The sequence below is a fragment of the Mesocricetus auratus genome, unplaced genomic scaffold (assembly GCF_017639785.1).
Source record: "Mesocricetus auratus isolate SY011 unplaced genomic scaffold, BCM_Maur_2.0 Super-Scaffold_100040, whole genome shotgun sequence".
Classification (NCBI taxonomy): domain Eukaryota; kingdom Metazoa; phylum Chordata; class Mammalia; order Rodentia; family Cricetidae; genus Mesocricetus; species Mesocricetus auratus.
In genome coordinates this window covers 7,861,332-7,880,181 of record NW_024429217.1, presented here as the reverse complement: position 1 = coordinate 7,880,181, position 18,850 = coordinate 7,861,332, and the positions used below count along the sequence as shown (strand labels likewise).

Sequence of the window (18,850 nt, the reverse complement as noted above, 5' to 3'; positions counted from 1 at the left end):
TGTGAGCTCCCACTGGCTCAAGTCAGCTCTCTCTTGTGGGTTTCCGAGTCCTGCTCTCGACCCTCACTCACTTGCTCATCTAATCCCAACTCCCTCTTTTCGATTGGACTCTAGGAACTCAGAAAAGGGTTTTGCATCAGTTTCCCCATCAATTAATGGATAAAGGTGATATGATGACAGTTAGGGTAGTCACCAGTCTGATTACAGGGGAGTTCAGGCATTCTCTCCATTATTGCTAGGAGTCTTAATTGGAGTCATCTTCACGGATTCCTGGGGATTTCCCTAGTGCCAGGTTTCTCCTTAACCCCATAATGGCTCCCTCTATCAAGATATCTCTCATTGCTCTCCCTCTCTTTCCCAATATACCTTTTGTAAATACAGCTATAAATGATTTTGTACATTAGATATATAATTAGTAATCAAATGTTGCAGGTTTGAATATTTTGAACAGAATTTGAGGGTTGTATCATGAAAACCATGAATTAATCATCTCAATTTATAGTCCATATATACAAAACACCAATATCTACCAATCTCTAATAGTCTTAAAACCTGGGAAGAATGGTTGAGAAATATTGTTATTTATCTTATATTTCCTAGGCTTATTAGCAATAAATAAACACAACTTGACAAATTCTCTGTAGGCCTTCACAATGCCGAAAGTATCTCTACAAGTAGTATAACACATAGCTGTTGAATAATATTATATTTTAGCCAGAAGTAAAATGCTGTGTCCACAAACTCATGCTTTATGATCGATTAGTCTTCACAAGTGATGTATATTATATGAAATCTGTTAAATAAATCACAGTTAAATTCAAAGATGTGCCTTACATCAATCCTGCAAATAAAAATTAAAATTGCTTTGTTACCTTCTCATGGACACACTAGTAATTCATTTCATGTAATAGTAAACAATATCTTGCCTTCATGTGATGTCTTTTTGATAGTGTCTTTCCTTCTCATTCAGAAGTTAACTTTCTGCCTTGCTTGGTGATACAGGGCTTTGAATCACAGAACTCTGGAAGCAGAGGTAGGTGGATCTCTGTGAGTGTGAGGTCAGTGTGTTCTAGAACAGGTTCTAGGATAAACAAATTCTATGACAACCAGAGCTACAAATAAAGAGACCCTGTTTCAAAACAAAACAAACAAAAACAAAAACCAAGTCACTGTCATTTAGCTATACTTAAGAACATGGGCTCTACTCTGTCTGTTTTAGCAAATCCTATACCAGACACAACTGTCAAGCCCTTTCTTTGTGTCTATCCTGCTTTGGGTTACTGTAAGATACAATTAGCGTGTTTACTATGAGATACTTAGAATATTCAACAAAATTAAGTTAGTTTCCAGTGAATATTACAGACTGTTCCACTCACAAACTCTATGGAAAATAGTGGAAGTGGAATTCAGAGCAACCATTTTACCCGGGCTCCCAAAGCAACAAAAGGAGAGATGGCACCATGAAAGCTATGATGCCTTCTGTTTAAAAAGGAGGACTAAGACTGTAATGAAAATGGTTACTCTTCTAGTAGGTTGCACAGGTCTTCGTAGAATAGGCTCAGAAGGAATCAGAATAGAGCCTAAGGGTCCAAGGTGACAGCACTCTGCTTTCAGACATAACCTGCTGGCTCCTGGGAAGCCACTTGATCAAAAGTCTCCAAGGTATTTGTTTTTGTTATCGTTTTCTACTTTTGTTATGATTTTAAGAAAACAAGTTAATAGGTTTACAAATTAAATATGAAGCAAATGGACTCCAGCAATCTTAGGTGAAGTCAACATCTAAGTCTATCGAGAGGTTACCAGGAAATCTATGCATAGTTCCCACCATTTCCAACTGAAATCTTGATAATCCCACATACTTGTTTATAACCCTTGTTATCAAGATACTTTTTTATTAACTTTACACTTGAATCTGTAAGTTTTAAGATCAACATACCAACCCAGTAATTTATTCTAGATTCAAAATTTCGACAGAAAGCTAAAATGTGCTAAGAGGTTGTTAGCGCTGAAACCTCAACAAATTCTCACCTCTGAACAGAGGACAAAGTGACTCATTTAGAGTTCTACAAAAATCTTTTGACCTCACTTTAGCTTCCCACAGAAGACAGGTTGTGGATAAAAAAGCAGAGGTAAGATCCTCAAATTCTCTCTTTCACAAAAAAGGTTGATTTGCACAGAGATAACGTTCAGAAATAATGTGTATTATGATTTTAAAGATACTTGCTAAAATATGTCCAGGGATTGAGAGGTAAGTCAGTATTTAAGAGCATGTGCTGCTCTTCTGTATGACCCAAGCTCTGTTCCCAGCAACAATGTTCATGGGATGACAGTGTCCAGACACTCCAGCTCTGGGGTATCTGATGCCCACTCCACAGCATTGGTACTCATGTACATATACTACCACCAAAAAACACATAATATTAAAAAATTAAAGAAAAGAAAATTTTTGTACAAAAATCAAGAACTTTTAAAAGATTTATTCTCAAAAATCTCAATTAGAATTTTATTTATATATTTGGAAGATTTTCTCATTATTTCATAACTTTCCAGTTTTATTTGTACCCTGGGTTTGTAGACTAAATAGTGAATTGATCTTAAAAACACAATCTAGGAGGTAGGACATGCCAGCTGCAAATGAATGACAACAGCCAGGAGCAAAGGAGTCTGGAAGCCTGATGCAGCAGGTAGATCTGAATTCTGATGACTCCTAAAGAGCTACTACACAGTGAAATGGAAGCCCTTTGGGTCATACATTGTATAGACAAACTTCAAGGTCCTGGTAGTGAAAAGATACAGGAAAAAGTAAACAATGATAGTGCCAGTCTGCACTTCCACAGATAGAGAGTCTGGGAAACAGGAAAGAACCTAAAAGATATGCATATATGCATAGTACCCAAGAGAAGAGGATGGAGACAAGATCCTCTGAATGGATGGGGAACACGGCGAGGAGTGGGGGGGAGTGGGACCTGGGAAGAATAGAGGGGGTAAAGAGGAAGGGAGTTGGTCATGGGGGAACAGGAAGTTGAGGGGGTGGGGGTAGAATAGGGGGAAGAGGGAATCATAGGATCGAAGACAGATCAGGCACCAGAGTGACCTCCAGTGATCTAAAGGTATAACACCAATTGGCCAGCTAAGCAATAGTGGAGGGACCACCTCGAATGCCCATTCCTGATAATGAACTTGATGTCTATAACCATCCGGGAGCCTTCATCCTGTGACTGATGGAAGCAGAGGCAAACACACAATTAATCACTGAACTGAACCCAAGGAACCCAGTGACAGAGAGAGAGGAGTGATGAGCAAATTGGCAAAGAATGGGCTGGCAAAACCAGCAGAGACAGCTGATCTGAACAGGGGAGTGCTCTTGGTCCCCAGACCGACAGTGGGGAGGCCAGCATGGGACTGATCTGGACCCCCCCAAATGTGAGTGTCAGTGAGAAGGCCTGGGCAACCTATGGGGCCCTGAGCTGTGGATCAGTGTCTATCCCTGGTATACAAACTGTCTTCATGTGCCTATAGCACAAAGAGAGATGCTCTCTCAGCCTGGACTCTTAGGGGAGTGCCTGGACCCTACCAAGAGTAAAATGACAGACTCTAGATATCCCCTATGTGGAAGGATTTGGCAATAGGGTGGGAGGGAGGGGGGGAAGGGGAGTGCGGGAGGATGGGAGGGAGAGGGAACTGGGATTGACATGTAAAACAAGCTATTTAAAATTAAAATAAAAAATGATAAAAAAAAGAAAAAAAACCTTTACATTAAAAAAAAAAAGTAAACAATGATAGTTTCAAGGTAAACCTATCCTCTAAAGGCATAACTAATGGGACAAGTTAGATTGAACACTCAGTCATCCCTTTAGTTAGTAAATTCAATCTTTTCCTAGTAGCCTAATGGGGTGTGAGCACCAGTGTTATGAAGTAGTTCAAGCCACTGAAATACATTCAGTCTTCTAAAGCTCCTCTGAAAATGGGTCATGACTATACAAATAGCGACTTCTAGAACTGGCCCGGGGCACATTTTATTTATTTGTTTATTTTATATATTTGGTTTTGGTTATTTCTTTTTCTCCATTTTTAAAGTTGGTGCATAGCGATTGTAGAGAGCAATGGGTTTTGTGAAGACATTTGATCAGCACATTTCTCTTGCCTTGAGATCCCCCTTTCTGTCCCCAGTGCTTTTAGTGTTTTGGTTTCACTGAGAGTTTCTCTTTTACTTTTATGTCATATCCATGAACGTGACTTCAGGTATACGTGTAAAATCTTGGACCCACAAGTGAGAGGAAACATGTGATATCAGTTTTTCCTAGTTACACTTACATTAATATGAAAATCTCCAGTTCATTAATTTTCATGAAAAATGAGATGGTTTACCTTTCCCTTGTAACTATTCAAAAATCTCCTTGTATATATTCACCTCTTTTTCTTATCCATTCCACTATCAATGACATATGGTTGATCCTATAACTTACCTATGTTAAATAATGTCACACTAATTATCAGTGTGCAGATATCTTTGATTTGTTAATTTAGGGTCCTGTCGTTTTAGACTCAAGAGTGTCACAATGAGGCATGTAGTATATGTGTTATTAGCTATTTGAGGGCCCTGCATGTTGATGTCCTTAGTAGTAAGAGTAGTTTACTTTCCCACCATCGGGATCTGCATCCTTGCCAGGTGTGTGGTGTATATGTGTTTATATTCCTCCTTCCTTCCTTCCTCCCCTTCCTTTCTTTCTCTCTCTCCCCCTTCCTTTCTGTTTCCCTTCCTTTCTTCTTTCTTTGAAAATATATCTCTTTCATACAATATGTTCCCCTCCCCCAACTCCTCTAAAATCCCCCACCTTCTCTCCCATTGAAATTCACACCATTTCAGTCCTTTGTTAGAAAACGAATATCCATCCAGAGAATGAAATAAAATAGGGGAAGAAGAAAATAAAACATAACCACACAAACTGGAATAGGACAAAACAAATAGAAAAAAGGGAGCCAAAGAAAAAGCTTGAGATACACGTGTAAAGTGGAGACACGCATGTTCTCAATGGCTGTCCTTCTGATGGGTGAGGTGGAATCTTAATGCAGCTTAAATTGGCATTGCTATGATAGCTATAGGGTCACTAAGGTTGCTGCTTCCTTCATTCTGTGACTGTGGGCATGGCACTCCATGGCCTGGTAAACATATGCCATCTCACTTTAATGACTGATATTTGGTCAGGTTTATAAAGGTTAGTTTTCTTTCACGAAAAAAAAATTAGTGATATTTCTTATTTTCTAAAAAGATTTTAAATTAAAAAATTAATGTTACTTATATGTATGAATATGTTTCTGGGATGGGGGATATGTGCATATGAGCGTAAGTGTCCATAATGTCAGAGTTATCAGTTTCCCGTGGAGCAGTATGGATAGACAGTAGTGAAATAACAATCTTTGGTTCTGGGTTCTAAATCAGGTCGTCTGTAAGAGTAGTACATGATCTTAACTTCTGAATCTTATCTCCAGCTCTTTGTCTCATTTTAATTATTGTATTGTATGAATATAAATTAATGGAGGAAAGGGTGCCATCTCAATACACTGTACACAAATCTAGTTAAAGTCTTTATTCTCATTATTTTCTTATCCTCCCTCCATCTTTAGAGTGAGTGATTTGCTGTGTAGTAGAGAAGAAAACACACCTTCTCTGTTGTCAGACAGCCGCCAAATAAAATGAAAACTGAGAGTAACTTATTGACGTATCTGAGGACAGGGCCAGCTTGCAGATCCTATTTCCTCAATGGTTTAAAGAATTAACCAATAGGGACACAGAAGAGCAAAAACAAAGATGATGTGGGACTCTGTGTTAGAGAGAAAAGAGGCTTTGGTTAAAATCTCCATAATATCAGGTTATTTGTTATTGTAGGACCATGACGAGGTCTGTGTGGTGGGAACAGCATCATTAAGAAAGAGACATCCTGTGGTGTGTATAATATACAATGAGTAATTTTTGGCTTATGGGCCCTGATTCCACCACTCTGTATCTGAAACAAGTTCCCAAACGTAAGTCACTTTGCCAGCTTGCATATTATACTTAGAGTGTCCAGATGATAGAGAGAAGACATAGCTGTCATTCCAGACAAAATGATGCACATACTGTAAGTCATGAAATAACAAACACAGTAGCTAGCTAGTAAGCAGTCCAGGAGAAGAGAGAAAGGCAAATGATGAATCTGGAAAATGTGTTGCAAAAAGCCTTAACTACAGGTTTTCAAAATTTCTTTGGGGGGGGATAGAAGTTTTTACATGCTTATGTTCAAAGTTTGGCATTGTAGGTTTGTTGATACAAGGGTACACAGAGGCTGTGCTCAAGCATAAGTCTTGGTAACCAGAGTGAGGGACAGAAGTGGCTATTGGGAGACCACTGCCACCTTCTTCTTTAAGAAATTTGCCAGGTTGAACTCTGGGTTGGAGACAGAAAAGACTATAATTGGCTCCTAATTCTGAGTCAGAATCCCAGTACTGTCAACTATTGGACCAAAACAGCAGACAATTCAAAAAGGCAAAGTGAGGCAAAACAGAGCTTTTAAGTGTCTGCTTTGTATCGTTCTGCTTTTGACATAAGTCTAGGTAGATGAAGAAGGCACAGGAAAAAGAAAACAACAACAAAAAAGAAAAAGTTACAGGCTGTTTGAAAGGGATTTGATTGTGAGGTATGTGAGAAATCCTTTTTCGTGGATTGGTTACATGGACAAACAGAAGCTCCATCCTAAAAGACTGTTTGTTGACAGAATACAGTGATAGCACTAGTGATCTTAACTTCTTATAGATAGATAGATAGATAGATATAGAGAGAGACAGAGAGAATCTATAACATAATTTATACTTATGTATAATCATGTAATATCTAATTATATATTGTATATTTTTGCTTTATTTAAATTTGCAATGCACACAAAGAGAAAAGACACAGTGACTGTATTTAAATGTAACTCTCATCTTCCTATCATTCTTCCTAACTGTTCCACAAGATTCCTTGTGACATTTTAGTGCTGTCCCGCCCTTGCCGCTCTCCTGCCATCAGAGTCTCCCCCACGCAATACTTGCATACTTCCTCTCCTATAGTTCGTTGTCGCTTATATATGATAGAAATTCTCAGACTCCCGTTCCTTCCCTTTTCCCTTCCCATCTTCCCTCTCTTGTTTCCTGACTGATTCCTATCATTAGAGTCACCTTTTTATTTTCGTTTTAATGCCACTTACAATGTTAGCAAAAAGTTTTCTTAATACAATGTGTATTGTAGAAAAGGATATTATTAGCAGGACAGTGGTGGCACACCGCTTTAATCCCAGCACTCGGGAGGCAGAGACAGGCAGATCTCTGTGAGTTTCAGGCCAGCCTGGTTTACAGAGCAGGTTCCAGGACAACCTCCAAATTTAATATCCTGGTCATCTCAGAAGGTGTCTGTTTGTGTGTGTGTGTGTGTGTGTGTGTGTGTGTGTGTGTGTGTGTGTGTGTCCATGTGTCTGGGGGGTCTGTGTGTGCCTGAACCTGGATAGTCGAACTGGTAAATAAACAATACATTATGTTAAAGGCATATTAAGGCATATTTAGAAGTATTGGTTTCCGGTGGGGCTAATATTCTGGAGAAAAAAAAAGAATATACAAGTTTTGCTCCAAAGTCACTGACATCATCCTCTACATGTTGACAAATTGATTAACCTTCTGAGTTAAAAGATGATTGCCACTGCAGATTATGAAAACACTGATGCTGCCCGGCAGTTTGCCAACATTTAAACCTCCTGTTTCCCATACCAATGATAGGCATCACCCACATCCACGTGCCTTTTGGCTCTTATGGCCAGGGTCAAAATCATACGAGTGGCCTGGAAAGGAGAGAGGCAATGAAATCCTCTACATTTTTCTAAAGTGTCCTTGCATTTCTTAAAGATTGGAAGAATATATGGAATGTGTTATTTCTGATACATGCTGTTTTTTTTCATGTAGTTCATAGAATTCCAAATTGAATGCTTATGTACCTCTGCATTTGGAAACTTTCATATATTCCAGTTCTTGAGGAAAGATAATTCTGCAGGAGAGGATTAGAAAATGTGTTTTAATTCAAACCATTTCCTCCCAGAGTGTACATCCTTATGAATTCTACAAAGCTCAATCATAACAGCAAAGCAGCCCAATGAGTCTTCGCTTTTAAAAGTTACTCTTTTTAACAGAGTCAAGCAATGCCCTTTTATTCCATGGTGTGAAGCAAATCCCCCAGCTCAGTTAGGAGCAATTGGAGAGGACGGTGACAACAGAAGCCCAGCTCCCAGAAGCCTGGAACCAAGTGACTCTCTGCCCTGGCATGCTGCCAGGCCGCTGGCCCACTTTCTGTGGGTGTTAGCTCATTACCAGTACCTGCCTGACATTTGTGCCTTGACACCACAAGTGCTAACAGCTGTGGTGCCTGTGGAGGGAAGGCAGGAAACACTTTTCCATCCCTGATGCCCCTCACAGACTTGCACTTTGCAGAGAACAAAGTCTGCTAACCCCTACTGCAGCCTGCTCCCGCTCTCCTGAAGGGATTTGCTGGTCCAAAAGGCAGGTTTGTTCTGTGACATTGGATTTATGGAGATAAAAGGTTTATTTTTTATTTATTTTATTTTTTGCAGATAGAAGTTACATGTGGTAAAAGGGTGGCACAGGGAAGTAACAAGGATAGTCTGGGAGTTCATTGTATTGTGAAATAAAATGTTTCAACAACTCTCTCATTCTTGGCTTGGGCGTCCATTACCCCAGACAGCCCTCTGCTCTGCTCCCTCCCCCCACCCCCAGCCTGAGGATGTCAAGAAGGATTATAGGAGGAAATTCTGCTCATCTTGAAGTTTAATAGAATTCTTAACTAATAGTGACAGACCTACCAGTGTGACAGTCACTAATGGCAATGCCCTGGGATACCAGGCAATGAACAAGTTCAGAAGGAAGTACAAATATGCGAGAAAGGAGTCAGGAACACAAGTACCAGGAAGTCTTTAGAAAAGTCTATTTTCAGACCTTTGCTGGTCTGATTCAGGCTTTGTCTTGTATCAGTTTCTAATATAAGAATGTGCTCTGGTAGCCACGGTCTGAAGAGAAGGTCACGCATATGTGAGTCACTGTGCACTGTTTTTGTTTGAATGTTTCTGCATGTACGAAGCTTCTACCACTCTGCTGTTAGTATTGTTATGACTTGTATATTAGAAATTTGATTTTCGATTGTTTGTTTGCCCTTTGTGTCAGGCTCTCTCTCTCAGTAGACTTGCTGACCTGGAATTCACTATATAGACCAGGCTAAATTCAAACTTAGGGAAATCCAGAGTGCTGGGATTTCAGACATGCACCATTACACACAAACCTAAGAATAGCATTTATTATTTACACATAATTTATCTCTGTAATTAGAAGAATAGGAAATAGTCTATGACAGGGTACTGTAAGAAGTGTGTGTATGTGTGTGTGTCCACATTAAATAATAGAAATAAATGTGTAAAATAATAACAAATTTCAAGTAAAGCTTTGTAGATAATTGACAATTTAATCATTCTGGGACAAAAGAGGCTTAAGCAATTTAAAAGCCTAAAGCTCTGAGATTTATTTAGATAACTGTCCTATTAGTAGCTTTCTGTAAATGAACAGAAGGAAACGGGACATGGAAAGAAAGAAGTCTACAAGCATGATCAGATTGTCATGGGCTTTATTTTCTGTTCTCTTGATGTATTGTTGAAGATTGGAGTTAAAGGAACTGTGGGACTTCACACAGTCTGTGAATGATTAGAGTCCCACAAGCTCACTTGCCAGTCTAGGTTACTTCCTCTTGAACCACCCTGAAAGCCAAGCTATCAGAGAATTTATCTTCAGCCTTTAAGTTAAAATTCATATCAAAACTGAAATCTCACCTGGAAGAAACACAAAGCTGTGTATTAAATAGCATGTTATCACATCGTAGGAACCTCTGAAACTATTGAAAATTACTATTTTATTTTTATAATTAACTCTCCATTGGGTAATTTAGGAGACAGACACATCACCCAAGATGTCCTCAGGGAAATCTGCAGATTTTTCCATTTCATTGCTAATGAGCCATTTTCACCTGACTTCTGCTCCCATCACTCCCCACTGAAGAACCAGCTGTCAGTTTCCACAGTTGAGCGATTTTGGTACCAAACAGGTGGCAGCAGGATGGAAAGAAATCATATGAGTGGAGGTAGTTAATCTGGAATCAGGATGGTCCACCTGGTGTCACTGAAAACTAACTGCACATCAGAGATGGCTAACCGTAGATGATCAACACTTAAGGCTGTGGATGTCTTTGCAAAGATATATGAGAACATTTGACATCAGTTGTGTGTCTGAACAGTCCCATACTCAGTGTATGATCAATGGTCACCATTCATAAATCCTGGATTATAGGCCCTTTGTCCATAGAGTAAGGGAGTGTGCTCGGTTATTCCAGACTGTCACACAGCCACTATGCAATCCCCTAGGTGTAGTAGTCCCTCTGAAAGCAAACATTGCTTATCTACTCAGTCATAGTGGGCTTCTTCTCATCTGCCCTAACACAGCTCAATGTGCTCTGCAAGCTGTGATCACTTAATATACATCTGGAAACTAATGTTATAATTAGCATTTATGTCAAGGATTGTGTTTTTTTATTTTTTCACGCATCAGACAATATTCATGAATATGAAACTTAGTTCATCTCTCTGTATATAACTATAACCATATGTACTTAGGTTTGTTTCTTTTTTCTGCTTAGAATTTGCTCTTGTAGACTGTCTTCTTAGGTGACTCAGTGGTAGCCTGGAAGGCATCCTGCAATTTCATACCACTTAATAGGATTACAGTTAAAAGGCACAATGGGAGAACTGGCTGGGTGCAGGTCCTACTTTCTCACTGAGTCATAAAATGATTATGCCCAGCATTCTTGCCTCTTGTAGTCTTAAGTTCTCTATACATAGTATAGGGCATACGATATAATGGAGAATCAAGAAATATATTTAAATGAAATTGCTTCATGAGTATACATGAATAAAAGCTTATACAAGAAAGTATCAGAACCTTTCCTCCTGTTTTCTGATATGCCATCTGCGCTGTCATTCTGGATGCAGTGTGACTGATTCAACGGCAAGCTGAAAGTGTCCACTTGAACCCCACTAGTGATAGAAATGGAGTAGGAATAGATCTGAGATTGACAGAGGTTCAATCCAGTATCTTTTGGAAAATAATTAAAGAAGTCTGAGAGGGCTGTCAGACCTGTTGCTCACAGTTGTGGGAAGGTGGCAGGCTCGTACACACAGGGAAGAAATGGGATGGGAAGAGGAGCTGATGACTGTGACTATTGTCCTCCAGAAGAGTCAGGAAAGGGAGAACACCTGCCTTCTGGCTGCAGTTAGGCATGTTTATTTCATATCAGAGAACTCCCAAGGAAAGGTGCATCTATCTGCAACCTTTCATGTTATGTGGGGGTTCTGAACTGTCTGTCTAGGGAAAAAAGTGGTAGTAAGAATTCAAGAAGGCAGGACATAAGAATGTACTAAGATATGGGTGGCAGTGGGGAAAAATTTATCAGTAAGCATGCAATGTAGCAAGGAGAAATGAATGAATTCTAGGTGTAAAACTGAAAGCGCCATGAAAATTATCTATTGTGGAACAAGGTTACCTTTTATGTAAACCAATTTGTGGAGAGTTTAAGGAATGAGCAGCAGTAAGAATATATGGTGGTTGACTTGTCTCTGCTTGAAAGGTTTTAGATCTTTGATAGTTCTGAATGTGACAATGGAAGTGTTTCTAGGTAAGGTTAATACGTTAATCAGTTGAATGAACAAAACAGGCCTATTTTAGTATAGGTGGTGTAAATAGGAGTTGTTAGTTGGTCTAAATAACAAAAACCCAGCGTCAGATATAGAGAGAAATCCTAGGAGATCAGAGAGAAGGAGGGGCAAGCCACAACCACACGTTACCTCCACGAGTCTCAGCAACAGAGAGAGAGTTCCTGTTTCTTTCAGCTTATATCCTCTCCTCCCAGAAGTCTCACTTCCTGTCTGTCTGTACAGACCTCCAGAACTTTATGGTTAGCTAGTGGCAAGCTCCACTTTCTGATCTTCAGACAGGCTTTGTTTGCACAAGCTAAATACCACCACAGGGTGGGCCATAGCTGATCAGTTGAAAGCAGATATCTTAGGACAATACAAGGACTGACACTCATCTGAATGAGGTGTGGATTCCTACTGGATGATAGCCTTCAAACTGGAGCAGGTTTTCTCATTAACTTAAATCAATAACTAATGTAAGCCCTACCTGTGTCTCTGGGCTGCTAATATTTGGGTTCAAAATAGTACATCAGTCCCCCATGACTGTTGATTACAGATCTTGAAACACTGTAATGGTTCTATACAAACTTGTTATATAAACCAAAACCATTTCACTAATAGAGAATTTCACTAAACAGTGAATGTCACTTAAATTACACAAAATAGAGACATCCTCAAACATGTAAATTCCTTACAGCTCACCAGAGAATCAATGGCATAATGTTTCAAATAGTTTAAAATGACAACTACTTATTAATTTTAAATCACTTAAATGAAATACAAAATAAAATTTCACAAATACTTAGAGTAGCATAAAATATAAAGTATCTCTTAAAAGCCGAGGAATTGTGAAAACCCAGATATGAAGTGATGTGATAAATGGCTCCTTAACTATTGTAATCATGTACGAAAGTTCAGCTCAATGAATAAATCAAATAAAAACCAGCATCATCAATTGTGTATAGGAGTAAATATTGAGATTTCAAGTGTCATTAAACAGAGCCATGGCTTATAATATTTAATAAAAATAATGGGCTTGGGACAAATGGAAACATTTTAGAGGAGACTTTTTTATTCACATTCACAACACTTTCTTAACAGGTATTTGTAGAAGATTGCAATTTAATGCCATTCGAGTTCTGCTAAGCATCATTTCTGCATGACTACTACAAAAGGATTACTTTACAGCAACCACTGCCTTTTTGGAGAGTGTGATTTGGACCCTGATTCAGAAAACAGGTACAGCTGTTATTTTCTCTCTAATACATTTTGTTGCAAATGGAAAAAAAGTGTCACCTGGAAACCCATAACAGTTAAGTCATGTGTGTCTTCTCAGCAGCTACTCTTTCCTGGGACTACCCCTGTAAACTCCAGATTAACATGTGCTCAAATTATTGGTACTTTGTGTCTGAAGTAAAAACACTTAGTTTGAATAAAAGTAAGCACTAGGATATTACAGAAATGTAGTCAAGGTGGTACACAATGATTTCATTTTGTTTATTGGCTTGCACGAGCATGGCAGGTGAAACAGGTAACCCCAGATGACTGGAGACAACAGGGGAGCACTCTGAAACCCTGAGTCATGCAGTGTGCTCAGCCAACATCTGGCTTTCTGGCAAGTGGGTGTTGTATCTGTTGGCTTGTCTCAGACTAAGGATAATGATTATGTTAAGTGAATAGGAGGTCACAGGCAGAGAGAGGTAGCCTCGCCAACCAGAATGAGTCAGGCATCTCCTGCACAAGGATGTCAAGTGTTATTTGTTCATGAGTGCTGCATTATATGCATGGCATCCAGCAATGCATGTCACTAGATATTAAATACAATTCTTTATTGTGAAAATATTCACTGTGTGACTTAGTTATGGTCCTTAAATTGGAAATCCTATGCTATTTAAAAAACATGAATAAACACATGTCTAATATCCATAACTAAACAGGCACCAATACACTATTTCAAATAAAATTTGCCAGACTGCTCCATGTCAATCCTAATGGTATATATTTAAGTAATACGTATAGAAGTTTTAAATGTACATTGAGAATGAATTATTGTTTATAAAATATGTACCATATCAAACTAATTTAAAGGTTTCCATTCTCTTATTATTAAATTGATTTAAAATATTAGAGGTTCTTTTCTCAGTATATCCTACAAGTTCAGAATCTTCAAAAGCAGAAGTTAGGAGGTGACCAAACTTGCAAGCAGTTTTGTAGGACAGTGTAGGATGACAGTCCAGGTATTTATCCTTAGTCTTCCAGCATGTAAGTAAATAGGAAACATGAAGGAGAAAGGACAGGGGAGGTGACAGAATATTCCTGACAGAACTCTCCAAATCACTGGGGTAGAAACTTAACTTTCCCTTGAATTATCACATCATTTCAATGAAACATTGGAGCTTTAGATAGTCATCATAACTGGGCCAGTTGTAAGGATGAGCTCAGAATGCGATGTAGAAACAAAATAAAATCAAATAAATTCAGCAATCCATTTTCTTGCTGTATATAAACCTATGGAGAGGTGTTATTATTATCTGTGTATAATTTTGTTTTGTTTAAGCATAGGAACACTTTAATAAATCGAACTCCATATTATATTTCTATTTCTGAAATACCTGTGAACATTAAATTGTATCCTGGAACCTTGTTTCAACTTTGCAGGGGAATAAATAAATGATTTATGGTGCTTGTAAAGTTCAGAAAAAAAAGAGCATCAGAACACAGCACAGCTGCTGTAGGTTGAGAGGGGATATGATGCTCATGTACACATGTGTAAAGATGGAACTTAAATTTACACTAGATGTATTAACAATGGAAATGAGATGTGATGAGTGTCTTGACCAACTGTGACCTTGTACGTTACCTCAGGTGTCAACCCAGATGGATTCAATTTATGGAGTTCAGCAGAACTCTAATCAAGGCTTGCTACGCGGCTTTCCTTGATGTCTTATTAAGTTGAGTTGAGAATGGGGATGAGGAGGTGCAGTCACTGAACAGGGAAGCTGAGGACCCTGACCTGGGAGAGTACAGTGCACTCTTGCCATGCCGTTCTTGTTACTGTCCTGAGCAACTAATTGAAAAGCACATATCGGTAGAGTGGAAACAATCTAAACAGCTGAGTTGGGCTGAACATTCCAAGGAGGCATATGTGAATTAGAACTAAAGAGTCTGGTGAGCTTGGGTGATAGTGTCACATTAAATAAAATCTGACTCATTCACAGACTTGCATGTCATCTGTCTCTGCAACCACTAAAAACATTCAGGGGACTCATTGACAGTTCATCTGGACACACCAACTAAGTCATTATAAGGGGCGACACATATTAAAAGGGGTCCTAAGTTCAGCCACTGAGAATAAAACACTTCCCTCAATAACTTACACAACTGTCTCCAGCAGTCATTGGCCCAGGCCCAAGAGGTAGAGTTCCTTCCATTAGGGAGGGGCCCCTGGGGCTCTGAGGTTATAGATTTTCAGAACTGGCAGGATTGCTCATTACTTAATGAAAATAAACTGGGCATTACTGCATGTAGCTGGAGGTACAGTGGCTGAGAATAGGAATACAAGGTGCTCTGAGTTTCAAAAATGAAGAAATGTAAATTTAACTAGTAAGGCTTTGGAAAATTGTACAACCTTGTTGAAAGAAATCACTCACATGTATTTGTTAATTGCCTTGAGCTGTTCATATGTGAATGCCGTTGTTGCTTGTGAACATGTTTACAGTGTATAATTCATTCCTCAAATATCAAACTCAATGAAAAATACATGAAATGGCCGGAGTGGATATCAGAATGTATCAGTAATTTTTGGGACCACAGTATTCTTCCACAGATGTGCATCAAGAGAAGCTAGGAACCTCAATGTCTAATTGTCAAGGAGGGGCGTGGGTGGTTCCCTACACAAAGTTATGTACCACTAAAATTACAATCCATTTGTAGGAGTTATGCTAAAGTGATCCATATTTTGCTCTTTGTAAAGTACAGTTATTTGTTAACTTTACTTGAAGATTGTTTTATAAAAACTGTGCCTTGAACTATTTTAGAATATATATTTTAGTATTTTAGAAATATATTACACAACAGATGTAAAATTGTCTATCTAGGTCAATTCAAAGAGCATTCTTCCCCAAGTTACTAGTCAGTTGATGTGAAATATTTTAAGCCATGAAGGTGATCAATATCCCCCGTCAGTGCTTATCTCCCTCCACTTGTTGTAGAAGGGGAAAGGTGTAGTCATTGAAGTTGGTCTTAGTGTGACTGCCATCCTGCTCATAGAGGCTACCTCAAGGAATGAATGCTGCTCAGTTGGAGTTCTTAAGCCTGGAAACAAAGAGGGGTTTGCCTAAAGAAGGAGAAGGGAGAAAGTCAGAGGTGTGATGACATCAGGGTGATGCCATAACAAAGTGCCTAGGCTTTATGGAACAAAACTCTTTTGGAACATGATGGGACACAGCCAAAAGTCTACATACAATTACTACAGTTAATGTAAGGGTATGCAATTTTGTCATGCAAGATATGACATATAATCAGTAAATAGGAACTCTAGTTACATATTATAGAAATTATGTTCAAAGGACTATTGGAACAGAAGAATATTGACAAGGGTCAGCTAGATGGCTGAGGGGAGTAATGTGTTTGCAGCCAAGTCTGATGACCTGGGATAAATCTGTAGAAATGATATGGTTAAAGGAGACAACTGACTTCCATAGTTGTCTTCTGGCAACAGGCACATGTATGTACACGTTTGAAAGACTTTCTTTCATCAGAAATACTTACATTTCAATTTTACAAAACTTCTCTCTACCTATTAATAATCAGGGAAAATGCTTTTGAATGGGAAAATTCAAAATGAATGTTCTGGAGCAAGTTTTAATAGCAGTGTCCATCCAGTCCTGTGTACATATGAGCAATGGAGGAAATCTGAATGGCCAGAGATATGAAAACTTCTTGGCTGATCCATTTCTGTCAATGGATCAGTCTACAATGGTGCTGGTGCTATTATCTCTTTCCTGGGACAGAGAATGGTTTCCTGATTAAAACAATTTAATAGTAGTGTACTATTTCCTAAAAAACTATTGTCTTTTCTATATGATTTGGGGGTATAATTGCAAATAAAAAGATTAAAGTTTATGAAGAAGTAATGTCTTGAACTGAGTCTCCCTTATTTTGTCATCTCTGGAAACTTCCGCTATTATGTTAATTTCTATAAGCCTCAGAGTTTCTTCATGTATACATTTAATTACACCTTATTTTTAGAAGAGGTATGGGGATACGGGATAGAACATATCTATAATGGCATCTATGTATACACAGTAACATATACAGAAGTGTATACATTTGAGTTTTGGTTTGTAGAAAATGTTTAACAGATGGCTTTTCTGTGATAAAATAAGTACCATTTTTTTTAACTCACCAAGGAGAATAAAACTTTCTTGAGATTCTGATAAAATATTAATGAAGCGAAGAGAAGAGGGGGAAGAGGAGGAAAAGCATGTAAGGGGAGAATAGGAATGGAGGGGGAGAAACGATGAGAGGGGAAGAGAAGGAAGGAGGGTGTGGAAGGAAAGGAAACAGGAAGAAAGAAAAAAGAGAGAAACTAAGTAGATATGCCTCTTTCCTGGCAAGAATTGAAATGTGTCATGAAACTTTTATTGGGTATAAGAAAGAAAAGTGTTAGAATCCAACCCTTTTATCCCAGATCATGCCAAGATGAAATTTCACAGTGGGTCTCACTCATTATTGAAAAAAAAAGTGTTGGGAGTGCTGTTCTGGTTGGGGATCTAGAGTGAGTTCCAGTTCCCGCTTTTGTGTTCCCATGGAAATCAGGAGGTGTGGGAGTCCAACAGTGCAATTCCTTCAGCACCTGCCAGGATAACAGAAAACAGAAGCTTACCTGAGAGGGAGGCACAGCAGAAGCCCCTCCCATTGTAGCGGGCACTGATGCTGTCCCAGGCATACTGCCCAGTGCCAAAAGCTGTGCATGCTGTTTGTAGGGAAGTACTTAGAATCCCTTCAATTTTAGCTCTCAGGGTACACCTAAGAGTTAATTGTATTCTTTCCAGATGTTTGTGTCTTCAGCAATTTTAGCACCTATAAATCACTTCTGCCTAAATTTCTTTTTGCTTGAGATACCTTAACATAGTAAGATGAGTAAAAGTAAATACCCACCTGAAACCCAGTGAAATGATTAAAAGCAGAAAGACATATCATCACACAAAGGAGTGCTCTGTTTCAACAGGTCTAAATTTCCTTCATCTGATTTTCGTTTCCTATGACTATAAAGTTAACAAAGCACAATTCTTTGAAATATGTTAAGGGGTTATAAACATGGCCTGGAAGATGCAGGTGCAGGTGCAGGTGCAGATGCAGATGCAGACAAAGGTGCAGGTATAGATGCAGGCACAGGTGCAGGTGCAGGCACAGGTGCAGACACAGGTGCAGGCGCAGGCATAGGTACAGGTGCAGGTGCAGGAGCAGGTGCATGCAAAGGTACAGGCACAGGTGCAGGCATAGGTACAGGTGCAGGTGCAGGTGCAAGTGCAGGAAAAGGTGCAGACATAGGTGCAGGTGCAGACACAGGTGCAGGTGCAGGCACAGGTGCAGACATAGGTGCAGGTGCAGCTGCAGGCATAGGTACAGGTGCAGGTGCAGGCACAGGTGCAGACATAGGTGCAGGTGCAGGCACAGGTGCAGGTGCAGGGAGCACTGGCTGCTCTTGCAGTGGAGACAATGTCAGTGTCAGGCATCTCCACCACTCACAGGAGCTCATAGCTGCTTGTGACTCCAGTTCCAAGAGAGCTGTCGCCCTCTTCTGCCCTTTATAGCATAAGCTGAGGACTTTATGAGTACATGGTGTATATGCTTACCCTCAGGCACACACACATTCATATATGCACAAAATATAAATAAATATTTGAATGAAACTTGTAAAAATGTGCTAACTGATTAGGGAAGTGGTCTCTTCAGATCTCTGGAGGACAATAGGAACAACAGAAAGCATTTCTGTCTTACTAAACTAGACATAACAACAAAGTGAGAGAATATAGTGG

General features: G+C 39.2%; 2 protein-coding genes across 3 annotated transcripts in view; one reads left to right on the top strand and one right to left on the bottom strand.

The window, feature by feature from the left end:
- Nucleotides 1–18,850, top strand: part of Cntn5 (contactin 5) — a 1,164,510-nt gene that overhangs the window by 249,311 nt on the left and 896,349 nt on the right. For both annotated transcript variants that reach the window (XM_013118528.3, XM_040734736.1), the window contains exon 2: nucleotides 12,909–13,046. The gene's annotated coding sequence lies outside the window, so the exon portion shown is untranslated. The remainder of the gene's footprint in view (nucleotides 1–12,908; nucleotides 13,047–18,850) is intronic.
- On the bottom strand, nucleotides 18,113–18,547 carry LOC106021704 (keratin-associated protein 5-1-like). Its single transcript, XM_013118539.1, has one exon. The coding sequence runs from the start codon at nucleotides 18,545–18,547 to the stop codon at nucleotides 18,113–18,115; it is 435 nt and encodes a 144-aa protein (XP_012973993.1).